We start from the raw sequence: 21735 nt of genomic DNA on the forward strand, positions 1-21735 counted from the left end.
AGTCCAAACAGACGCCCCAGTTCATGTACCCACTGCAGCGCATCACGGACTACGGGAGAAGCTTCACAAGCTGCCTGTGTGATGATATTCAGACAGTGAGGGCCACAGTATATATACAGTGCCAGTGGTTGTGCTTTTGCAATATGGGCCTGTGCACCAGAATATTTCCAGACATATTTGCTGCTCCGTCGTATGTCTGTCCCCTAAGTCCATCAAGAGACAAATTCAAACGGAGCAGCACGTCTTTGGCTATGTTGGCTATGTTTTCTCCAGTTGTGTCTGACACTTCATATAAACCAACACATTCTTCATGAGGAACCAGATCTTCAGTCAACGTAGCGAAGACAGAATGATTCCTGTTCAGTCCCTGTGATGTCCTGTGTTCCATCTATGATAATGCTGTATTGTAACTGTGGTTGATTTTGGATTTCAGTGGCTATTTCTCTAACAATGGAGTTTGCCATTATGCTCAAAATCTCATTTTGGATAGGGGGGCTTGTGTAATCCCTTGAATTAAGCCACTCTAACAACTCAGGGACATCAGCTGATCTCAACCTTAGTAACTGAAAATAATTCCCTTCATCTGCCTCAGTCCCTCTGAGAGCAAGACCTTGTCTCGCCAAGTAGCCTACTGCAGAGAGGTCACAATCTTCATCAAGCATGATCTTGCCTTCTCCTGTGATGTTGCCAAAGCACTAGAGAGCTGAGAACTGATAGGATTTGCTTCTTGACGACGCATATCTATTGCAAGCTGATGACCCCTGCTTGTAGCATGATCTTTAAACTTCTCCACTGCTTTCTTCCAATTTCTGAATCCAGCAGAAACAAACGCTTTATCTACATGTTTTGCCATGGGGTTATTCTTCTCACCTTGGAACGCTATAGCACAGAGGAAACACAGGACACCATTCAAGTTGCAGCTGTAATGAAGCCAAGGGAAGTCTTGAAACCATTTATCTTGGAAACGTAGAGTTCTATTCTGAAGTTGTTGAGCTGCTATGTATATTCTATTTGGTTGGTGTGGCTCTGTTGGCAATTCTTCTGCCCCTGAGCTGCCAGTGGCCCCTGCCTGCTGCATCTAAAATAAACATACCAACAGGTAGCGCTTCAGTAAAGTGATTTAAAATTAAACATTACACAAGACCACATTTATATAACTGTAGTTAGTCGTCTAGAGATTGAAATGGCATAGAAGCATCACGTCATTCTCACTTACAGTATGTCTCCACTGTCTTCAAGTAGTGCCTCCTCCCTGTCCACCTGTTGGGGTGTTCTGGGTCCTTCAGTTACTGAAGTAAAGTTTATTTTTTTTAAATATTCATTCTCAGCTTCCAGCTCCATGCTGCTGTTATGCTGACATCTAGTGGGTGATGTGGAGAACTACACATGTCTTCTATACATTGATTCAGTGGTTCTCAAACTTTTTCATGTCAAGGACCTCCAAAGGACCCCCAGAGGACCCCCAAAGGACCCTCAAAGGACCCCCAAAGGACCCTTTAAGCCAAGGCCAAAGGACCCCCAAATTGACTCTTATTAGCCCGCGGACCCCCGTTTGAAAAGACATGCCAGGGCCCCCCATAAGAGAAGGGTTTCTTTTTACGGCCATAGCAGTGATTCTCAACCATTTTAATTTCAAGGACCCCCAGTTTGACATGCATTAAGGCTACGGACCCCCATTTGATGGCATTTCTAGCTTTGGGACCCCAATTTATATTGTAAAATCGTAAAGTCAATGTTAATGTAACTCTGAGAGTGTACACATGGAACCAAATGGACCTGTAAGGGTCCATTTGGTTCCTATGTACACTCTCAGAGTTACAGACCTGTAAGGGTCCATTTGGTTCCTAACTATCTACTATTTATCTGGGGACCCCTGGAACTCCCTCAAGGACTCCTGGGGTCTTTGAGGACGTGTGTGTGTGTGTGTGTGTGTGTGTGTGTGTGTGTGTGTGTGTGTGTGTGTGTGTGTGAGATGGGGGTCTGATACATATATTTTTATTTTATTTTAAAGGCTATATGTTTTTTTTTTTACTAAGTTTCCTACATTTTATTTTATTTGTATTTATAATTGTTTTTCTTTAATAGTTGCTTACTTTTTTTGGGGGCTGGTTTTCATAGACCCTGGATGCTTGTATCTCTCGCCAAAACCTGGCAACATGGAGTCTTCTGATGTCTGACGTCGAGCTGTGTGATTGGTCAGATCCCCTTTACCGTCTGCATATCCGGTCTAAGAGCGGATACGGAAACAGACAGTGTGCCTCAATCTAATGTGAATGTATGAACACACCGGATACACGAGGCGGGCTTTAAACCGGATATAAGTACTGAGCAGCAAATAGACACCAGGGCTGAGGCTGAGCTGTGATTGGTGCAAACCGGAGGGGGCGCGGTCTTCATTCAAGGAAGTGGTTGTTGATCAAACGGTCACGTTGTTTTGGTTAAGTAACAAACACTCTGTAAACACTCTGATAAACATAGATCTATAAACACTCTGATAAAACATAGATCTAATAGATCCTCTTTGATCCACATCATGTCTGCGAGGAATCCTGGAATGAACCTGGGTAAGATCTAATACTCACATGTTTTACTCGAGTAAAAGTATCAATGCTGCAATGTAGAAATACTGTTACAAGTTAAAAAGTCCGAATTCAAAGTAAGAAAGTATTGGTATCAAAGTGTTCTTAAAATACCAAGAGTAAAAGTACTCGTTATGCAGAATGTCCCATTTCACACGTTTTCAAATGTATAAAATATATTAAGAATACGCGTTGTGATCTTGTAGATCTGCTATTTTCTAATGTATAAAATAGGGCTGATGTTGTTAATACATGTTTTATGATGTAATGATTTATATCTGCAAAAAGTAACTAAAGTTTTCATATAATTGTAGTGGAGTAAAAGTATAATATTTGCCTCTGAGATGTAGTGGAGTAGAAGTAAAAGTACTGGAAATTGGAAATACTCCAGGTAAGTAAACAAACCCTCAAATTGTACTTAAGTACTTGAGTACATGTAAAGATAGTTATTAATATATATATATATACTGTATGGGATTGTAGATCTGCTACTTTTGGCGAACGTTGTCCCCTAGAACAGTGGTTCTCAAACTTTTTCATGTCAAGGACCCCCAAAATGACACTTATTAGCCCGCGGACCCCCATTTCAAAAGATATGCCAGGGACCCCCCATAAGAGAAGATTTTTTACGGCTCTAGCAGTGATTCTCAACCATTTTCATTTCAAGGACCCCCAGTTTGACATGCATTAGGGGCTACGGACCCCCATTTAATGGCATTTATTTATACCACTTGGACCGCAATTTATATCGTAAAATCTATGTCAATGTAACTCTGAGAGTGTACAAATGGAACCAAATGGACCCGTTAGGGTCCATTTGGTTCCATTTGTACACTCTCAGAGTTACAGACCCATAAGGGTCCATTTGGTGCCTAATCTATCATTTAGCTGGGGACCCCCTGGAACTCCCTCAAGGACCCCTGGGGGTCCCTGGGCCCCACTTTGAAAACCAATGCCCTAGAATATGGATGCTGGGGGTTCAAGTGCTTTAACAAAAGGTTCATTTTAAGTGTTTAACTATATTTACATTATTATCATAATATCGTTTATTGCAGAACTTTTTGCCACAATAATCATGACATGAAATATTTATATCGTCCCGTGATCCATTACACACATTAACCACTTCAGCCCTGTATACATGAAAATAGCAGATCTACAAGCTGACGATGCGACGTATTGTGAGCTTGTAGATCTGCTATTTTTACATTTGAAAACGTGTGAAATGTGACATTCTGCATAATGAGTACTTTCTACTCTTGGTACACAGACTTAAATGCTTTAAGTACATTTTGATACCAATACTTTTGGTACTTTTACTCAAGAAATCTTTTAATTCCGGACTTTTACTTGTAACAGAGTATTTCTATATATCAGTATTAATACTCTAAGTCAAACATGTTAGTACTTTTTCCACCACTACTGGAGTACATGTTGTTCTAAATACAGTCTTTTATTTATCTCTGAAGTAAAATGAAGTTAAAGCAGTTTGGGTTAATCTATAACTTGACCTCTCTCTCTCTCTCTCTCTCTCTCTCTCTCTCTCTCTCTCTCTCTCTCTCTCTCTCTCTCTCTCTCTCTCTCTCTCTCTCTCTCTGTGTGTGTCTATGTCTCTCTCTCAGACATGCAGTGGGTGTCCAGGTCAAAGGTCAACACTCAGGCTGTGTTGAAACGAGCTCAACAGATTCAAGGACACAAACTGAACAAGAACCAGTGGCAGGTCTGTTTGATCTGATGACAATATTTAACCATTTCAATCAATCAATCAATCACAGGCCAGCATTCAGGTCTACAAAGTGAGCTTGTTAGATTTTTGTAGGTCATTTAAACTTCTACTCAGGCTTTAGTGTTTCACCATTTAGACACGTTTCCCTCATCGTTTTAGTCGACTAAATGACCCTCTAACTACTCACTACCAAGTATACGTATACTGTAGTTTAAGGTGCAGTGTGTTATCTCACCACTAGGCTGTAGTTAAGTTGTAGTTTAAGGTGCAGTGTGTTATCTCTCCACTAGGCTGTAGTTAAGCTGTAGTTTAAGGTGCAGTGTGTTATCTCTCCACTAGGCTGTAGTTTAAGGTGCACTGGCCCTCATTTATCAACGCGGTGCAGCCCAAATAATGAGCGTACGGCGAGATCACCGCACCTTTCGGCATTTATCAATATATCCTGACGTGGGCTTCATCCTACGGTACGCTGAGATCTCACGTCTGGTCGAGACCAGTTGTTGACGTTGGCTGCGCCCGTTTATTCCATCCTAGACCTGTGGAGCACCATTGTCTGACTGTCTGAGAGGCATCTGGACACATAATCCACTCCTAAATGTGTATATCTACACTAATAAATAATCCCTGTGAAAATATAACATTTTATAAAGTAATTTAAACAAACTGCTTTAACAGTCATTCGGTTAAGCCTGCAGATCTGCATGGCTGCATTGGCTATTTGAAAATAGCAGATCTACAAGCTCACAACAGGTCGCAGCGCGACGCGTTGTGAGCTTGTAGATCTGCTATTTTCAACGCAGCATCGCAGCAGCGCTTCTTCGAGAGAATTTTTAGGGAGCCCCGACCATCTTTTCATGGACAGTGAGGTCTACAAACTTACAGTAGCTTGTCCTATGTTATGGAGTTATGTCATAGAGAGTTATGTAGGCTACACAACCTGGCTGGGTTAAGGATATAAACCCGACGCTCCAATATTAACGTGGCGGCCCGAGTCTCATGACTGCGTGTGTGAGAGAGAGAGCGAGAGGCGTGTGCATGTCGTGTGCATGTCGTGTGCGTGCGTGTGTGGCGAGGCGAGTTGGGGAAACTGTTTCTTATTGGCTTTTCATGCTTTTTTTGGGGTCGTATTCTGGTTCTTCATGTCGTGAAGTCGGGCGTTTTGTGAATATTTAAGGGCGTGTTATTTAAATGACGCTCGTTTTCAGACGTGAGATTTATCAAAGCTCCGACCTGATATACGCTAGGATCGGCTGTGTAGGATCCTTTGATAAATGGGACTTCGACGTTGGTGTACGGCCGAATATATGGAAAAATATACGCCGGTTTATACGCTGCGTTGATAAATGAGGGCCAGTGTGTTTTCTCTCCACTAGACTGTAGTTAAGCTGTAGTTTAAGGTGCAGTGTGTTATCTCTCCACTAGGCTGTAGTTTAAGCTGTAGTTTAAGGTGCAGTGTGTTTTCTCTCCACTAGACTGTAGTTAAGCTGTAGTTTAAGGTGCAGTGAGTTATCTCTCCACTAGGCTGTAGTTTAAGCTGTAGTTTAAGCTGTAGTTTAAGGTGTAGTGTGTTTTCTCTCCACCAGGCGGCGTGGCTCCTCAGAGCGGTGACCTGCATTGACCTCACCACCCTGGCGGGAGACGACACTCCGTCTAACGTCCACCGTCTTTGTCTCAAAGCAACGCAGCCCGTCCGTCCTGACCTCCTGCAGAGCATGAACATGCTGGACAAGGGTACGCCTCCTCCTCTACTCCCTCTAACACCTCCCCCTCCTCCTCTACTCCCTCTAACACCTCCTCCTCCTCCTCTACTCCCTCTAACACCTCCCCCTCCTCCTCTACTCCCTCTAACACCTCCTCTACTCCCTCTAACACCTCCCCCTCCTCCTCTACTCCCTCTAACACCTCCTCTACTCCCTCTAACACCTCCTCCTCCTCTACTCCCTCTAACACCTCCTCCTCCTCCTCCTCCTCTACTCCCTCTAACACCTCCTCCTCCTCCTCCTCTACTCCCTCGAACACCTCCTCCTCCTCCTCCTCTACTCCCTCCTCCTCCTCTACTCCCTCTAACACCTCCTCCTCCTCTACTCCCTCTAACACCTCCTCCTCCTCCTCCTCTACTCCCTCCTCCTCCTCCTCTACTCCCTCTAACACCTCCTCCTCCTCTACTCCCTCTAACACCTCCTCCTCCTCCTCCTCTACTCCCTCCTCCTCCTCCTCTACTCCCTCTAACACCTCCTCCTCCTCTACTCCCTCTAACACCTCCTCTACTCCCTCTAACACCTCCTCCTCCTCCTCCTCTACTCCCTCTAACACCTCCTCCTCCTCCTCTACTCCCTCTAACACCTCCTCCTCCTCTACTCCCTCTAACACCTCCTCCTCCTCCTCTACTCCCTCTAACACCTCCTCCTCCTCTACTCCCTCTAACACCTCCTCCTCCTCCTCTACTCCCTCTAACACCTCCTCTACTCCCTCTAACACCTCCTCCTCCTCCTCCTCTACTCCCTCTAACACCTCCTCCTCCTCCTCTACTCCCTCTAACACCTCCTCCTCCTCTACTCCCTCTAACACCTCCTCCTCCTCCTCTACTCCCTCTAACACCTCCTCCTCTACTCCCTCTAACACCTCCTCCTCCTCCTCTACTCCCTCTAACACCTCCTCCTCCTCCTCTACTCCCTCTAACACCTCCTCTACTCCCTCTAACACCTCCTCCTCCTCCTCCTCTACTCCCTCTAACACCTCCTCCTCCTCTACTAAAAAGATGTAACTGTGTTGTGTTACATTCTTTTTGCCTAATAACATTTCAATCACACCTCCTCCTGCACCCCCTGCAATGCTTTAACAACCATGTGTAAATAATGATCATTTATGTTCATATTTAAAGGGATAGTTCACCCCCCCAAAAAATCTATGTATGAGTCACCCCATGGAGACATGAATTCATGGATATTGACCGGCAGTGGATCCGGTAGGTAGGGATGGGTATCGTTAGGATTTTTACGAGTCCGGTTCCGGTTCCGGTTCTGCTTATCGGATCCGGTTCCTATCGGTTCCATATTTCGGTTCCAAAATGGTAAAACAATAAGAGGTCAAATGTTTATTTAATAGAGATGCACCGAATGGAAAGTTCTTGGCCGAAACCGAATACCGTATACAGGAAACACTTGGCCGAAAACCGAATAGCCGGAAATTATTAATTACAAAAATATATATATATACATTTTTTTAAAAGTGTTTTTGTACCATTGCTGCCATGGCTGTGTCTCTGTTGTAGAGCTACATGATTATGGCAAAACTTATCATAACTATAATGGGTCCATATTGAGATCAGTTATTTAAAACATATGTATTTATTGTGTAGAATTATTGATTTACTATTGTGTAGTAATAAAATACAATATGCCTCAAAACATTACCCTGCCACATTCAAGAAATTAAAACAAATACTGAATAGCCTAGCAAAAGGCATTATAATGTCTGCAGTTGCATTATTGCACACACAGCCAAAATGCATTAATAATATTAGGTCTGCCATTCCTTCCTTTTGAAGAAGTTACTTTCAGTTTAATTTTTGAAACTGAAAGTTTCAAAAAGTTTCAAAAAGACACACACACACACACACACACACACACACACACACACACACACACACACACACACACACTGATTATTAGGCTTCTCACCATGTCAGTTAGCTCTGGTCCATAGCGTTAGAAGGAGTTCTCCTCAACGCTATGTGACTTTTCATCAAACAGAAGCGTTCACAGCTGGTGTTAATTATGTTGCCCTGCGGGAGCTCTTAACTAGCGCTGGTTTTCCAACTAACTTTACACCCTCTGACATGTGGATTCTAGTATTCAAGATGACAACAGCAAATCTTGGTTACAAAGTTTTCAGGGCAGACTATTCCTTCCCTTACTACTTCAGTTGAGAGACGGTGGTAAGTGAGGGGAGGGGAGGGGGGGCGATGCGGTGAGGAATGTGTCTGGGCTGAGTGCGCCCGGAGGAGCAACAGCTCTACTCCTCCACACAGAGAGACGCTACTGATGTATACTTCTCCATACAACGGTGTTTTACCGGATTTGTGATTTTTGCTCAGATTGTGCTGTTTGTGTAGGACTTCTAAACGCCTTTGTTTGAATGGCTTCTAGCGCGTCTAGGAACCGAAATTACATATTTTGTATGGGTACCCGGTACCGACCATTTCTTTATCGGTTCTTACTTGGAACCGTATTTCGGTACCCAACCCTACCGGTAGGAGACACAAAGAGTCTGCTTTGTGTCTCCTACCGGAACTGATGTGTGTGTAAGGATGTTATACTAAAATAATTATGATCATTTCATTATTATTATTATCATATACCATTCATGCTGTTCATCATCCTGTGTGTGTGTGTGTGTGTGTGTGTGTGTGTGTGTGTGTGTGTGTGTGTGTGTGTGTGTGTGTGTGTGTGTGTGTGTGTGTGTGTGTGTGTGTGTGTGTGTGTGTGTGTGTGTGTGTGTGTGTGTGTGTGTGTGTGTGTGCGCGTGTGTGTGTGTGTGCAGGCATCACAACAGCAGCAGTGTGTGTGTATCCGTCTCGAGTGTCAGACGCCGTCAAATCACTGAAAGCTGCAAACTCCAGTCTGCCTGTCGCCTCAGGTAATAGATTACAATCGCCTCAGGTAATAGATTACAATCGCCTCAGGTAATACACCTTATTAGGAGACAGGAAGCAGGTTGGAGTCTATTGGATCCAATGGGAGAGTGAACACAGCTTCTGAACCATTCTTTATCTCCATGGTTACTGAACTAAATATTAGACCCTATCGTCACAAGACACACATTAAGCACAAGATGATCATCATACTATAATGGCTAATGACACAAATCAGGAGTAAATCAACTTTGTTATCGACTCTTCTCTGTCCCAGCAACACACTCTCGCGAGATTTGGGAAGATATCTGAAGAGTCCGTCTGCAGTCTGACGGACGAGACATAGAGGGCGCTGTCCCTTATTCTAACTCTATGCTCTGTCACATAAGATGTTCTAAAAACAGCTATTTATTTAATATTTAACTCTCTCAGTGCCAATGAAATAAAAAGATTTGTTCTCTAAACTGCCAGCATTTTTTTTTCTTTCAAAGTAGTAAAAAAAAGTGCTTAGGAAGCGAGATACAGCCTTTTTCAAGTTCAAGTTCAAGTATTTATTTGCCATTTCGAAACAAGTTTGATAGGAAATTGTCTTGGTAATTCCTCTCACATACAAGACAGCACAAAAAACAACAACACAAAAAACAAAAAGAACAGAACCAAACAACCATACAACAAAACAACACCCAGACAACAGAACAGCAGGAACAATGTAAGCTGCAGCTTTGGCACGTGTATACAGTACAGACAGTAGAAAGTGCAAGTATGTAGCATTTCAAAGTGCATATTTAAAGTGCATACCGTCTAGTTTGTGTTTGTAGTGCAAGAGTGTTGTTAAGGTGCCTGACTGCTTGGAGGTATGTGCTGTCTCTAAAACGGGAGGTTCTACTCCCAATGCTGCCATATCTCCTACCTGATGGGAGGAGATTGATAAGGTGATGGGCTGGATGGGAATGGTCGGCTATGATCTTTTTAGCCCTCTTCATCAGTCTAGTGGGATAGAGTGATGACAGCGATGGAAGACTCGAACCGATTATTCTAGCTGCCTGACGTGTAACCCTCTCCAACCGTGTCCTGTCCTGTGCGGTTGTATTACCGTACCAGACAAGTATGGAGAAGGTGTTTTACTGACCTTGAACTTTCTGAGCTGCCGCAAGAAGTAGAGACGCTGGTTGAGGCTGGTGTTGAGTTCCCATGATAGGGATTCGTGGATGGTGGTTCCGAGGAACCGGAACGAGGAGACCCTCTCAACCTCTACTCCATTTATGGAGAGAGGAGGAAGGGAGGTTTTGTTCTTCCTCCTAAAGTCAACAACCATCTCTTTGGTTTTTGAGATGTTAAGTATGAGATTGTGGTTCTCACACCACCTCACCAGGTCATCTATCTCATTACGATTCATCACTGTTTGTAATTAGGCCTACCACAGAGGTGTCATCTGCAAATTTAAACAACAGGACTGAATTAGTGTGTGATTGACAGAAATAAGTGTAGACAGAATATAGAAAAGGAGAAAGAACACAGCCCTGGGGGGCACCTGTGTTCAAAACCTTGGATTGTGAGATTAATTTGCCGACTCTGACAGCTTGTTTTCTGTCACTTAAAAAGTCATAAATCCATTTGCAAATGGATTGTTTAACACCCAGTTCCTGTAGGGTTTGGATCAACTTAACAGGAACGATGGTGTTAAACGCAGAACTGTATAACCTTTTCAGTTATAAGTCAAACAAGGAGTGGAAGTTTTTTTTTTTTTTACTCGGGATTTCTCGTTTTGGCACTGAGGGCATTCAGAAAAAAATCTGGATATCTCGTGGCTTGGCACTGAGAGAGTTAATATTTTGAAATTAGAAAACGTTTTCCAGTCCTGGAAAAGGTTTGGAATGTATTAAAGGATCCTGGGAAAATATTTGGCTATGCTTTGATTTTGGCTTTGATTTTGTTAATAAAAACATTTTCCAAAACATGTTTTCACAGAAACGGGCTGCGTGATTGCAGATTGGAGTAGCCAGGTGTAGCCAGGTGTAGCCAGGTGTAGCCAGGGGGAGGCATGCGTTAATCCGACAGACCTTTTCTCCGACTATGTGGCATCCGCGTGCGGTTAGGGTTAGGGTGAGGGTTTGGTTCGGGTTTAGTATTGGAAACGTCGGAGCGCTGCGCTGTCGGAGGAATGCGCTGTCGGACTAACATACTGCACCCTAGCCAGGTGTAACATGCTGTGGACAAAACAAAAAATATTCACATTTTTTCTTTTTCAGTGGCCATTGGGTTCCTAGTTATAAACATGATATATGATGTATTAATAATATAATATTGTGTTTCAGTGGCCACTGGGTTCCTAGTTATAAACATAATATATTATGTATTAATAATAATAATAATATTGTGTTTCAGTGGCCACTGGGTTCCTAGTTATAAACATAATATATTATGTATTAATAATAATAATATTGTGTTTCAGTGGCCACTGGGTTCCTAGTTATAAACATAATATATTATGTATTAATAATAATATAATATTGTGTTTCAGTGGCCACTGGGTTCCCAGCAGGTCAGACTCCTCTGAAGACTCGTCTAGACGAGGTCCGTTCTGCTGTGGAGGACGGAGCCGCTGAGATAGACATCGTTATCAATAGAACCCTGGCTCTGACCGGACAGTGGACAGGTACATATTATAATCATAATAATAATCATAATACTGGACAGGTACATATTATTATAATAATCATGATAATAATCATAACACTGGACAGGTAGGTAGTGCTGCACACACACAAGATTCTTTTCACTTCAATCAATCTTTATTTCAGACTCTATTTGGTCCATTAGAGTCTCGTGATATATTTACATATTTAGGCTTATAAAGACGTGGTCAAATGAAAAATATGTTTTTCCACACGTTTACAATATATCCATAATATATATACAGTACCTACAAATGTATTCCTTTTTTAATAAAAATCACACCCAGTGTGAAGTGGGCGGTGTGTGGTCATCACAACATGACTCACTTAAAAAAAAGGATAAATTACTTTTTTTTTAAGTCCATACTGCTATTCATAGGGCTGCACATGTGTCATGTGTTTCGCTAGCCAATCACAGTCCTGAATTTGCAAAGTCAGCCAATCACATTACAGCTAGTGGTGATGACACTAGCTGTAATGTGATTGGCTGACTTTGCAAAAGTATAGATTTGCATTGACTGTGGAAGGGTTAGGGGGTGTAGACTGCGTTGTAGACTATTGGCCAATCACGGTGCAGGATTGGTCAGTGTCCAAAACTCACTTATACCGCCCCAAAAACATTTAATGTTAATTATTTTGTGTATTCTTATATCAAAAGTCCATAAAAGGCCATGATCCCTTATGAATAAACATGATGTATGATGACATAACCCTTATGAATAAACATGATGTATGATGACATAGCCAAACCCTTATGAATAAACATGATGTATGATGACATAACCCTTATGAATAAACATGATGTATGATGACATAGGCAATCCCTTATGAATAAACATGATGTATGATGACATAGGAAAACCCTTATGAATAAACATGATGTATGATGACATAGGAAAACCCTTATGAATAAACATGATGTATGATGACATAGTCAATCCCTTATGAATAAACATGAAGCTTGATGTCGTTCACTGTGTTCCTCCAAACAGCTGATTTTAATCATAGAGCTATGATTAAAACTCCGTTTTGAACCTCGTTCAAGATGTATTACTTGTTTTAAAGGGACATTTCACTTGTTTCAAACATGTGACTTCCTGTGTGTGGTGTCATGTGACCTCCTGTGTGTGGTGTCATGTGACTTCCTGTGTGTGGTGTCATGTGACCTCCTGTGTGTGGTGTCATGTGACCTCCTGTGTGTGGTGTCATGTGACTTCCTGTGTGCAGCCATGTACGACGAGCTGCGTCAGTTCAGAGAGGCGTGTGGCCACGCCCACATGAAGAGCATCCTGGCCATCGGTGAACTGGGAACGTTTACTAATGTCTACAAAGCCAGTCTGGTGGCCATGATGGCTGGTGAGTTATCTGTTATCTATTAACCATCCTGTTGTCTATCTGTTATCTATTAACCATCCTGTTGTCTATCTGTTATCTATTAACCATCCTGTTGTCTATCTGTTATCTATTAACAGGGGTGCACATAACTTTTTAGGTCTGGTACGCAGAAGAGCACCTGGACATGTGACTTGGTGCGCATGGCGCCCGTCCCGTTTTGTCAACGGGGGGGGGGGTTCAGCCCGGACAGTTTTGTCAACGGGGGGGGGGGGGGGGGGGGATTCAGCACGGTGCCCGCCGGACAGTTTTGTCAACGGGGGGGGGGGGGGGGGGGCGAGAAAAAAAGGACGCTCTGCTTCTAAATTCCGCCGATTTTCGCCGTTTTTTTTTTCTCATGCTGTTATATAAAGCCCCCAAGGTTGGTGCCCTGTGCTGCTGCGCTGATTTTATCCGCCAGATTGCGACGTTCACGGCATATTTTGCACCATTACGGTGCGTTCATCATCGGTGACGAGTGCCTCTAACAGCCGCTGCTGGCTGCGTGCACGCAGCCAGGCAATGCGAGGCGATGCGAGGCGATGCGAGGCGACGCGAGTCATATCTCTACCCCTCCGCCTAATGGCTGTACATGGGGCCGACGGGTGCTTTAGAGTGATTGTGTGAGTGTGGCTTCAGGAAGTAAATTCCTAGCCTCGATCTCCAGGCTTTTATTTTTTAGTTTTGCTAAAAAATAAAAGCTTGGAAATTCCTGTCCCAGCTGTTGGTGCGCAAAAGCGCCTCGCGTCGCCTGATGTGGTGCGCATTTTTTATTTTGGGTGTGCATGCGCACCTGCGCACCAGTTATGTGCACCCCTGTCTATTAACCCATTAAGACCTGGAACTGTGTCATTTTTAGATTTTAGCTAAAAAGCATTATTTTACACTTTGGGCTATTCAAAAATCGTGAAAATGTGTGCAAATCTTTAAATATATATATTTCTAAAGCGAACATATTTAACTCAAATCTTTGCTTCTGGGGGGTCTCTGGAACAACATATTTTGATGGGGGTCCGCGGCCAAATACATATAATTGTGGGGGTCCTTGACATGAAAAAGATTGAGCACCACTGATATAGAAAGAAACGTTTTTCAGAAAACTGTTGAGATTTAGGAGACATGTAGAATCGGCTTCAGGTCTCGATGGGTTAACCATCCTGTTGTCTATCTGTTATCTATTAACCATCCTGTTATGTGCTGAGGCCAGCACTCGTACGGCGGATGCACTCCTTGACACGTTTAACTCCACTTGTAACATATGTGACTCCGTTGCTCCTCTTAGAGGCACAAGCGCTCCAAACCCCTACCTGAGCCACATGGCTAGATGATAACACCAGAGCTCTCAGACGTTCATGACGACGTGCTGAGAGAAAATGTCTAAAGGACAAACTCCATGTATCCCTAGATATCAACACCGTCACACCCCCCAACATCCCGGACACCCTCATATCCAATATTTGCTCCTCTGCCAAAAATCTTGGTGTAATCCTGGATAGCGCCTTCAAATTTGACAAACACATCAGTTCCGTTGTAAAAGCTAGTTTCTTCCAACTCCGACTCCTCGCCAAGGTTAAGGCCTATCTCCCCCGACAACCACTAGAAATAGCCATTCATGCCTTCATTTCCTCACGACTCGATTATTGCAATTCCCTCTACAGCTTAGAGCAGTCATCTGTCAGGCGCCTACAGTTGGTCCAAAATGCCGCGGCTCGCCTTCTCACCGGCACAAAAAGACGTGAGCACATCAGCCCTGTCCTGGCCTCACTTCACTGGCTCCCTGTCAATTTTAGAATTAATTTTAAGGTCCTTTTATTTGCTTTTATATCTCAAAACGGGCTTGCTCCACTCTACCTCGCTGAGCTCATCAATCCATATACTCCAGCCAGGGTCCTAAGGTCTGCTGATCAGTCCCTACTGACCGTCCCAAAGACCAATAAAAGGACCAGGGGTGGCCGCGCTTTTGCTGCTGCCGCCCCCACGCTTTGGAACGACCTCCTCCCTCTCCCCATCCGATCCGCCCAGTCAGTCCATTGGGGTTTTCAGATCCCTCCTAAAAACCCTCCTATTCTCTCTGGCTTTTAATTGTCCTTGATCTGCTGCTATTGTGTTCTAATAATGCACTGTATTTGTGTGTGCGCCAATGGGCGCTTATTGATGCGTTGATGCTTTGTTTGTTTCAACCTTGCTTCTGTTGTTTTAAATGTGCTTTATAAATAAAGTTTGATTTGATTTGAATGTATTTATTGATGAATTAAACAGGTTATTAGTGGATTATTGTTTTAAATGATAATCATTGATAATGTTTTTATTTTAATAATGTATTTATTGATGAATTAGTGGATTATTGTTTTAAATGATAGATAATGTTTTTAATCATGTATTTATTGATGAATTAAACATGTTATTAGTGGATTATTGTTTTAAATGATAGATTATGTTTATAATCATGTATTTATTGATGAATTAAACATATTATTAGTGGATTATTGTTTTAAATGATAGATTATGTTTATAATCATGTATTTATTGATGAATTAAACAGGTTCAGACTTCATCAAGACGTCTACAGGGAAGGAGGCGGTCAACGCTACATACCCCGTTGCCATAGTGATGGTGAGAGCCATCCGAGACTACTTCCTGCACACCGGACACAAGGTACTGTCTGTCTGTCTGTCTGTCTGTCTGTCTGTCTGTCTGTCTGTCTGTCTGTCAGGACACAAGGTACTGTCTGTCTGTCTGTCTGTCTGTCTGGACACAAGGTACTGTCTGTCCAGAATGAGGCATTCTCATAACATATACTAAAGGTTTAAAGGTGTAGTGAAATGAAAAATATGTTTTTCACACTTTTAGAGCATATCCGTGGTCATCATATGGGCATACCTAACAATAGATACCAAAAATGTTTGTGTATTTTTATATCAACAGTCCCCATAAAGTCAATCTTAATTACTTCCTGTAAAGGAAAACGTGCCTGATGACATAACGCATGAATCTTGATTACATGCACCTGTTTGATTCCCATAGCTGCACGTTCTTCAAACAGCTGATTTTAATTACAGAGATACTCCGTTTTGAATCTCATTGAAGATGAGTGTATTACTCATTTTAAACTTCATCTGCACACTAAAATATGTATCTGAAAACATTATAGGTTAGAAATAAGCCAGGTAGTAGCAAACGTGCTTCACTGGCCGTCTCTCTCTCACTTGTAAACAAACACTAGCCGTGTGCCGCACGGCTGAAGTGATTGAGATTCCAACGTCCCATAGCCTGAAGGGATGAGACCTTCTGATTGGTTTAGAGTCGGTTGAGACGACGTTTCAGACTGAACCTTTGATTGATTGATTGATGTACTTTATTGCCATAAGGGTATGGCTTACATGAGGCTCTGTCATGAGTTCGTCCATACATGGTTTGTCCGTTTGTCCTTAGGTTTCTTCAGCATGAGTAAATAGGCATAAGGGACTACTCATGACTTCATCTCTCTCTCTGCTAAGGGGTCCCTGCTTCATCTGTCTCTCAGTTAAGGGGTCCTTGGCCTGAGAAACATGGAACACCCCTGTTTTAAGACATATAAGTCTGCCTCAGAGCAGACGTGAGTTAAGAACATTAGAGTTTTACTCAACCAGAAAATACCAGATCTACAAGCTCACAGCATGTCACAGCAGCGTGACACACCATGGTGAGCTTGTAGATCTGCAATAGTTTTCAGCTGGATGGATTTTGCACAAATTGAGACAGAAAAATGGTTTAAAATGTCCGTCCTAACATGTTGATGTTTAACTCATTCTGTGCCAATGACGTGTTTGACGTGTTTTTGAAAGAAAAAAAAAACGCCCAGAACCCAAGATAACGTGATCTGAAGATGTGCTGCTCCATTCACTTCTTGTTTAACTTATTACTTTAAAATCCTGTATCTGGGCTCCTGTGTGTTACTATACGTATTGGCGAGACGGGGTATAACAAGAGAACGGGAGGTCACGATGACTTCTATCTTTTTTCTTTCGTGGAAGCACAGTGAAACCCTCAGTGATTAGCACCCACCAGGGGATCCATCTTACTGGAGATAAATATTCTGTGACGACTTGAAAAGGTAAGAAAATCAAAAAGTCACTGGAACTGTACTGTACGCAATTATGTTTTTATTTACTTGGCACTGAATGAGTTAATATTATTATTAGTATTATCATGTTGTCCTGCAGGTGGGCTTTAAGCCAGCAGGGGGCATCGGTACGATGTATTATTACTCTCCGCAGGAGAGTATTGTTTTCACTTTCTAAATATGACACACCGATTGGTCAAGCCTCACGTGACACGTGACAATACGGTGAAATACTGTATAAATACATGGCGTAAGTGAGGTAAGACAGGAACCATCACGAAATGGCTGCATGGCTGATACATAATTGGCAGATAGGACAGATAGGACACTTATATAGACAGGAGGGATATGACACTTACACAGACAGGACGGATAGAACACTTACACAGACAGGACGGATAGAACACTTACACAGACAGGACGGATAGAACACTTACACAGACAGGACGGATAGGACACTTACATAGACAGGACGGATAGGACACTTACATAGACAGGAGGGATATGACACTTACACAGACAGGACGGATAGGACACTTACAGTATACAGACAGGACGGATAGGACACTTATACAGACAGGAGGGATAGGACACTTACACAGACAGGAGGGATAGGACACTTACATAGACAGGAGGGATAGGACACTTACATAGACAGGACGGATAGGACACTTACACAGACAGGAGGGATAGGACACTTACATAGACAGGACGGATAGGACACTTATACAGACAAGACGGATAGGACACTTATACAGACGGATAGGACACTTATACAGAAAGGACGGATCGGACACTTATACAGACAGGATGGATAGGACAGTTAGAACATAAGAATTAGAACATTCCCAACATTCCCAACACAAGTCTGGTAAGAGTGAGGTAAGACAGGAACAATCACGAAATGGTTGAGAAATGGTGGATACTGTAACAATTGGATAGGACACTTACACAGACAGGACGGATAGGACACTTACACAGACAGGACGGATAGGACACTTACACAGACAGGACGGATAGGACACTTATACAGACAGGAGGGATAGGACACTTATACAGACAGGACGGATAGGACACTTATACAGACAGGACGGATAGGACACTTATACAGATAGAACATTCCCAACATTCCCAACAGCGGAGAGTTGTGCTCCGAGGAGCACTTTTTCTAGTTATTATTACTATTAATAATATTATTATTCTGTCCTGCAGGTGGGCTTTAAGCCAGCAGGGGGCATCCGTACGGCCAAGGAGTCGCTGGTCTGGCTCACCCTGATGAAGGAGGAGCTTGGCGACGAGTGGCTCCGCCCACACCTCTTCCGCCTGGGCGCCAGCAGCCTATTGGCTGACATCGAGAGGCAGGTGGGTGGGAACACTGCTCTCACACACACACACACACACACACACACACACACACACACACACACACACACACACACACAAGCGAAAGGGCCTTTCTGTGTGGAGTTTGCATTTTCTCCCCGTGTCTCCTAGGGTAGGGGGGTAGTTAATACCATAGATATAGAAACCTAGATACCTCATTGGCCTCTGCAGTTCATTGTAGCGACTGGTATCTCAATACAAGGCTCTTCCGCAGGGCTGTTTCACTACTGACCAATCACATCGCGTTAACTACTGGCCAATCACAGCGCGTCTAACTGACTAGTTGCTGCGCGGCTGCCTCTTAAGAAAAGACCCGCCCCACCTGCCTCTGATTGGCCTACCGAACGCCCCCTTCTGTGACTCACACGGAAGTTTCCAGCTTGCCCAAGCCTTATATGGGCGCGCCCTGTGGAACAAGGAAGCGCGCCCGAGATACGAACGCTTAAGAGCCGAAGGAGGCGTCTACCTTTATATGTCTATGGTTAATACCCTCACAAAAACATGCAGTAATCATGGTCGCTATACCGCCTCCCCCTGGTCAGCCGGGGCGCCTGATGGAGGGGAAAGGAACTGGACTCTCCCCTGTCAGGTGATAAGAAGGTCGGTTGGCTCTCATGCATTGAAGGAGGCATGAGCTCGGCCCTGGCCTCCCTAGGTTGGCAGAGGGAGTGTAGTGCCCAGGATTGACACTGGGTGTAAAAAATGGAGTGATAAAAATTTAAAGAAATAAAAAGAAATAGTAGCAAGAATAGCAGATCTACAAACTTTTGTGTGACACAATAGTATGATTGAAGTAGCCCAGTGTGTTCATGATATTATGTGTCCACCCCCGTCCCCCCGTCCCGTCCCCCCGTCCCGTCCCCCCTCCCCTCCACAGATCTACCATCATGTAACTGGACAGTATGCAGCCTTCCATGAACTCCCCATGGCTTGAAGATCTGCACTTTGGCCAGTTGAAGAATGGCCGACCAGTATTGATGTCAGGGCTGGAGATATAATACATTATATCTATACTATAAACAATAACATATAATACATTATATCTATATTATAAACAATAAGATATAATACATTATATCTATATTATAAACAATAAGATATAATACATTATATCTATATTATAAACAATAAGATATAATACATTATATCTATACTATAGAAAATAAGGCAGTAAATCTATATTATAAAATAAAGCCATTATTAAATCAAGTGAAATAATGTTTACTTGAAGATTAATTGTTGCTCAAATAATTGTGATTAATTAGGGTTTTGTTAACAAAAGCTGCAACAGGGCAGATATGACAAATAACTTCTATCATTTAATAACTTTATACGTAATATGAATAGTGGAAACAGATCTACGAGCTTGTAGATCTGCTATGTCCACTATTTTTGAAAATGTTTGAAAACATAACATCTTTGGTAACATGGTGACATGATGGCGAACATCTTTAATCACAAAAAGAAATTTGAAATGGTCAAAAATAACTAAAAAAAGCAGATCTACAAGCTCACAACGGGTCACAATGTGACGTGAGCTTATAGATCTGCTATTTCTTTTTTTTCTTTTTTTTTTAAATAATTTTTGTCCCACGATTTTGTAACCCACATTTTTTTCACCCAGTGCCAATTGCCTATGTAATCCTGGGCACTACCTACCCTCTGCCAGCCTAGGGAGAGCCCAAGCTGAAGCTCATGCCTCCTTCAATGCATGAGGAGCAAGCAGGCCGCTTCTTATCACCCGACAGGGGGGAGTTTCCCTGGTTGGACATAGCGCGTGGAAGGAACACGTTATTCCAACCAGTTCCCTTCTCCTCCATCAGGCGCCCCGGCTGACCAGGGGGAGGCAGTATAGTGACCAGGATTACTACATGTTTTTGTGAGGGTATTAACTACCCTAGGAGACACGGGGAGAACATGCAAACTCCGCACAGAGTAGGCCCTTTCACCAACCCCACCTAGGGTATGGGCGCCGATGACGTGGAGGAGAGAACACGCCCCCAGCGCCCACAGCGTCCCTGGCGGGAATCGAACCCAGGACCTTCTAGCTGTGAGGCGACAGCGCTGATCTGCTATTTCTTAAGTGTTAAAGGACAAGTCTGGATTAAATAACATATAAGCTAATCCTACTCGTATTGATCCTAAATGACTGGCCATGAGGTCCATAAGTATATCGTTACTTAAGCTATTTGTTGCGGTCAAAGGTTTTTTCATGAATGTGTTAACTCTTTCCCTGCCTCGTCAGATTCTGCTAAGGCACAGCCTGTCACTGACCAGATTGACCAGATTTGTGTTTTCAATATGAGTAGAAAAAAAGACTATGTTATTTTAGTCCAGAGAATTAGTTTAACTAATATATAGCTAATCGTGGCGTTTAACGGTAATTGTTCTAATAAAGATGCATTAGTATTTCTGCATATATATACTAGAGTCCAAATTATGCTGTTCATACAATACTTATTAAATCATTGTTGTAATATTCCTAATAAATGATCTAACATTCCTGGTGACTTGACATGTTGATTAACCCATTAAAACCTGGCAAAGCATCTGTGTCATTTTAGATTTTAGCGTTGGCTATTCAAAAATAGCAGATCTAGCACCGAGTGCCGCGCTATGAGCTTGTAGATCTGCTACTTTGTTTTTTATGTGAAAATTTGTGCAAATCCCCCTCCCCAGTGACGCTGGTTTGGGCGTTTTGCAGTTGGAAGAGCCAATCATCATCAGCGTCTGTAAAACACTGGACCCGCTCTGTCTGCAGAACACACCATTGTGTGGGAAACCCTGCAGTGTGGCTCACATTACTGTGTAGTGTTACAGGGTATCCTGTGACCCCCCCCCCCCAACACACACACACACACACACAGAGCCATCGTCCCGGGCAACAGAGCCGTCCGTCCATCCTGGGTCCTCGTGCACACAGGTGTCAGGTGTCTGTCTGTCCGTCTCAGTGATCAGTGTTCCTGTTCAGAGGACAGACGTCAGACATCAGGAACACATAATATACTGAATCTACATTCTAACACACATTTATTTGTCATCTTTGATTTGGTGGAATTCTCTTCCCTCTTCTTCTCAGGTGAGCACTTTCTTTACGTTATAACCATTGGTGGTAATAGTACTCACTTGTTTTACTTAAGTAGAAGTATCAATACTGTGATGTAGAAATACTCTGTTAGGGCACGGTCACACCGCACTTTTATTTTACCTCTGAGACGGAACCTGACAAATGCTTTGTCAATGCAAATGAATGTCAATGCAAATGA

At 43.0% G+C, this 21735-nt stretch overlaps 1 protein-coding gene and 1 long non-coding RNA gene across 3 annotated transcripts; one reads left to right on the top strand and one right to left on the bottom strand.

The window, feature by feature from the left end:
* The first annotated feature begins 2427 nt into the window (after positions 1-2427).
* dera (deoxyribose-phosphate aldolase (putative)) lies at positions 2428-19730 on the top strand. 2 transcript variants are annotated; one of them, XR_014600772.1, is made up of 10 exons: positions 2428-2564; positions 4202-4299; positions 5889-6036; positions 8848-8943; positions 11460-11594; positions 12841-12969; positions 15527-15639; positions 18299-18448; positions 19347-19488; positions 19629-19730. XR_014600772.1 is itself a non-coding variant. In XM_084057355.1 (9 exons), exons 1-9 carry the CDS (start codon positions 2534-2536, stop codon positions 19401-19403), a joined length of 957 nt encoding a protein of 318 aa, XP_083913481.1. In that variant the 5' UTR covers positions 2428-2533; the 3' UTR covers positions 19404-19586. The 2 variants fall into 2 exon arrangements, 1 of the variants encoding a protein (XP_083913481.1); XM_084057355.1 differs by lacking the exon at positions 19629-19730 and having other exon boundaries at positions 19347-19586.
* Positions 19350-20646, bottom strand: LOC311045475. The gene is made up of 3 exons (XR_014600773.1): positions 20530-20646; positions 19596-20007; positions 19350-19455 (listed from the first exon to the last, which is right to left on the bottom strand). It is a non-coding gene; the product is annotated as an uncharacterized lncRNA (long non-coding RNA).
* Between the last annotated feature and the right edge of the window lie 1089 nt (positions 20647-21735).

This window comes from Gymnoscopelus microlampas (genome assembly GCF_963454915.1).
Source record: "Gymnoscopelus microlampas genome assembly, chromosome: 5".
Classification (NCBI taxonomy): domain Eukaryota; kingdom Metazoa; phylum Chordata; class Actinopteri; order Myctophiformes; family Myctophidae; genus Gymnoscopelus; species Gymnoscopelus microlampas.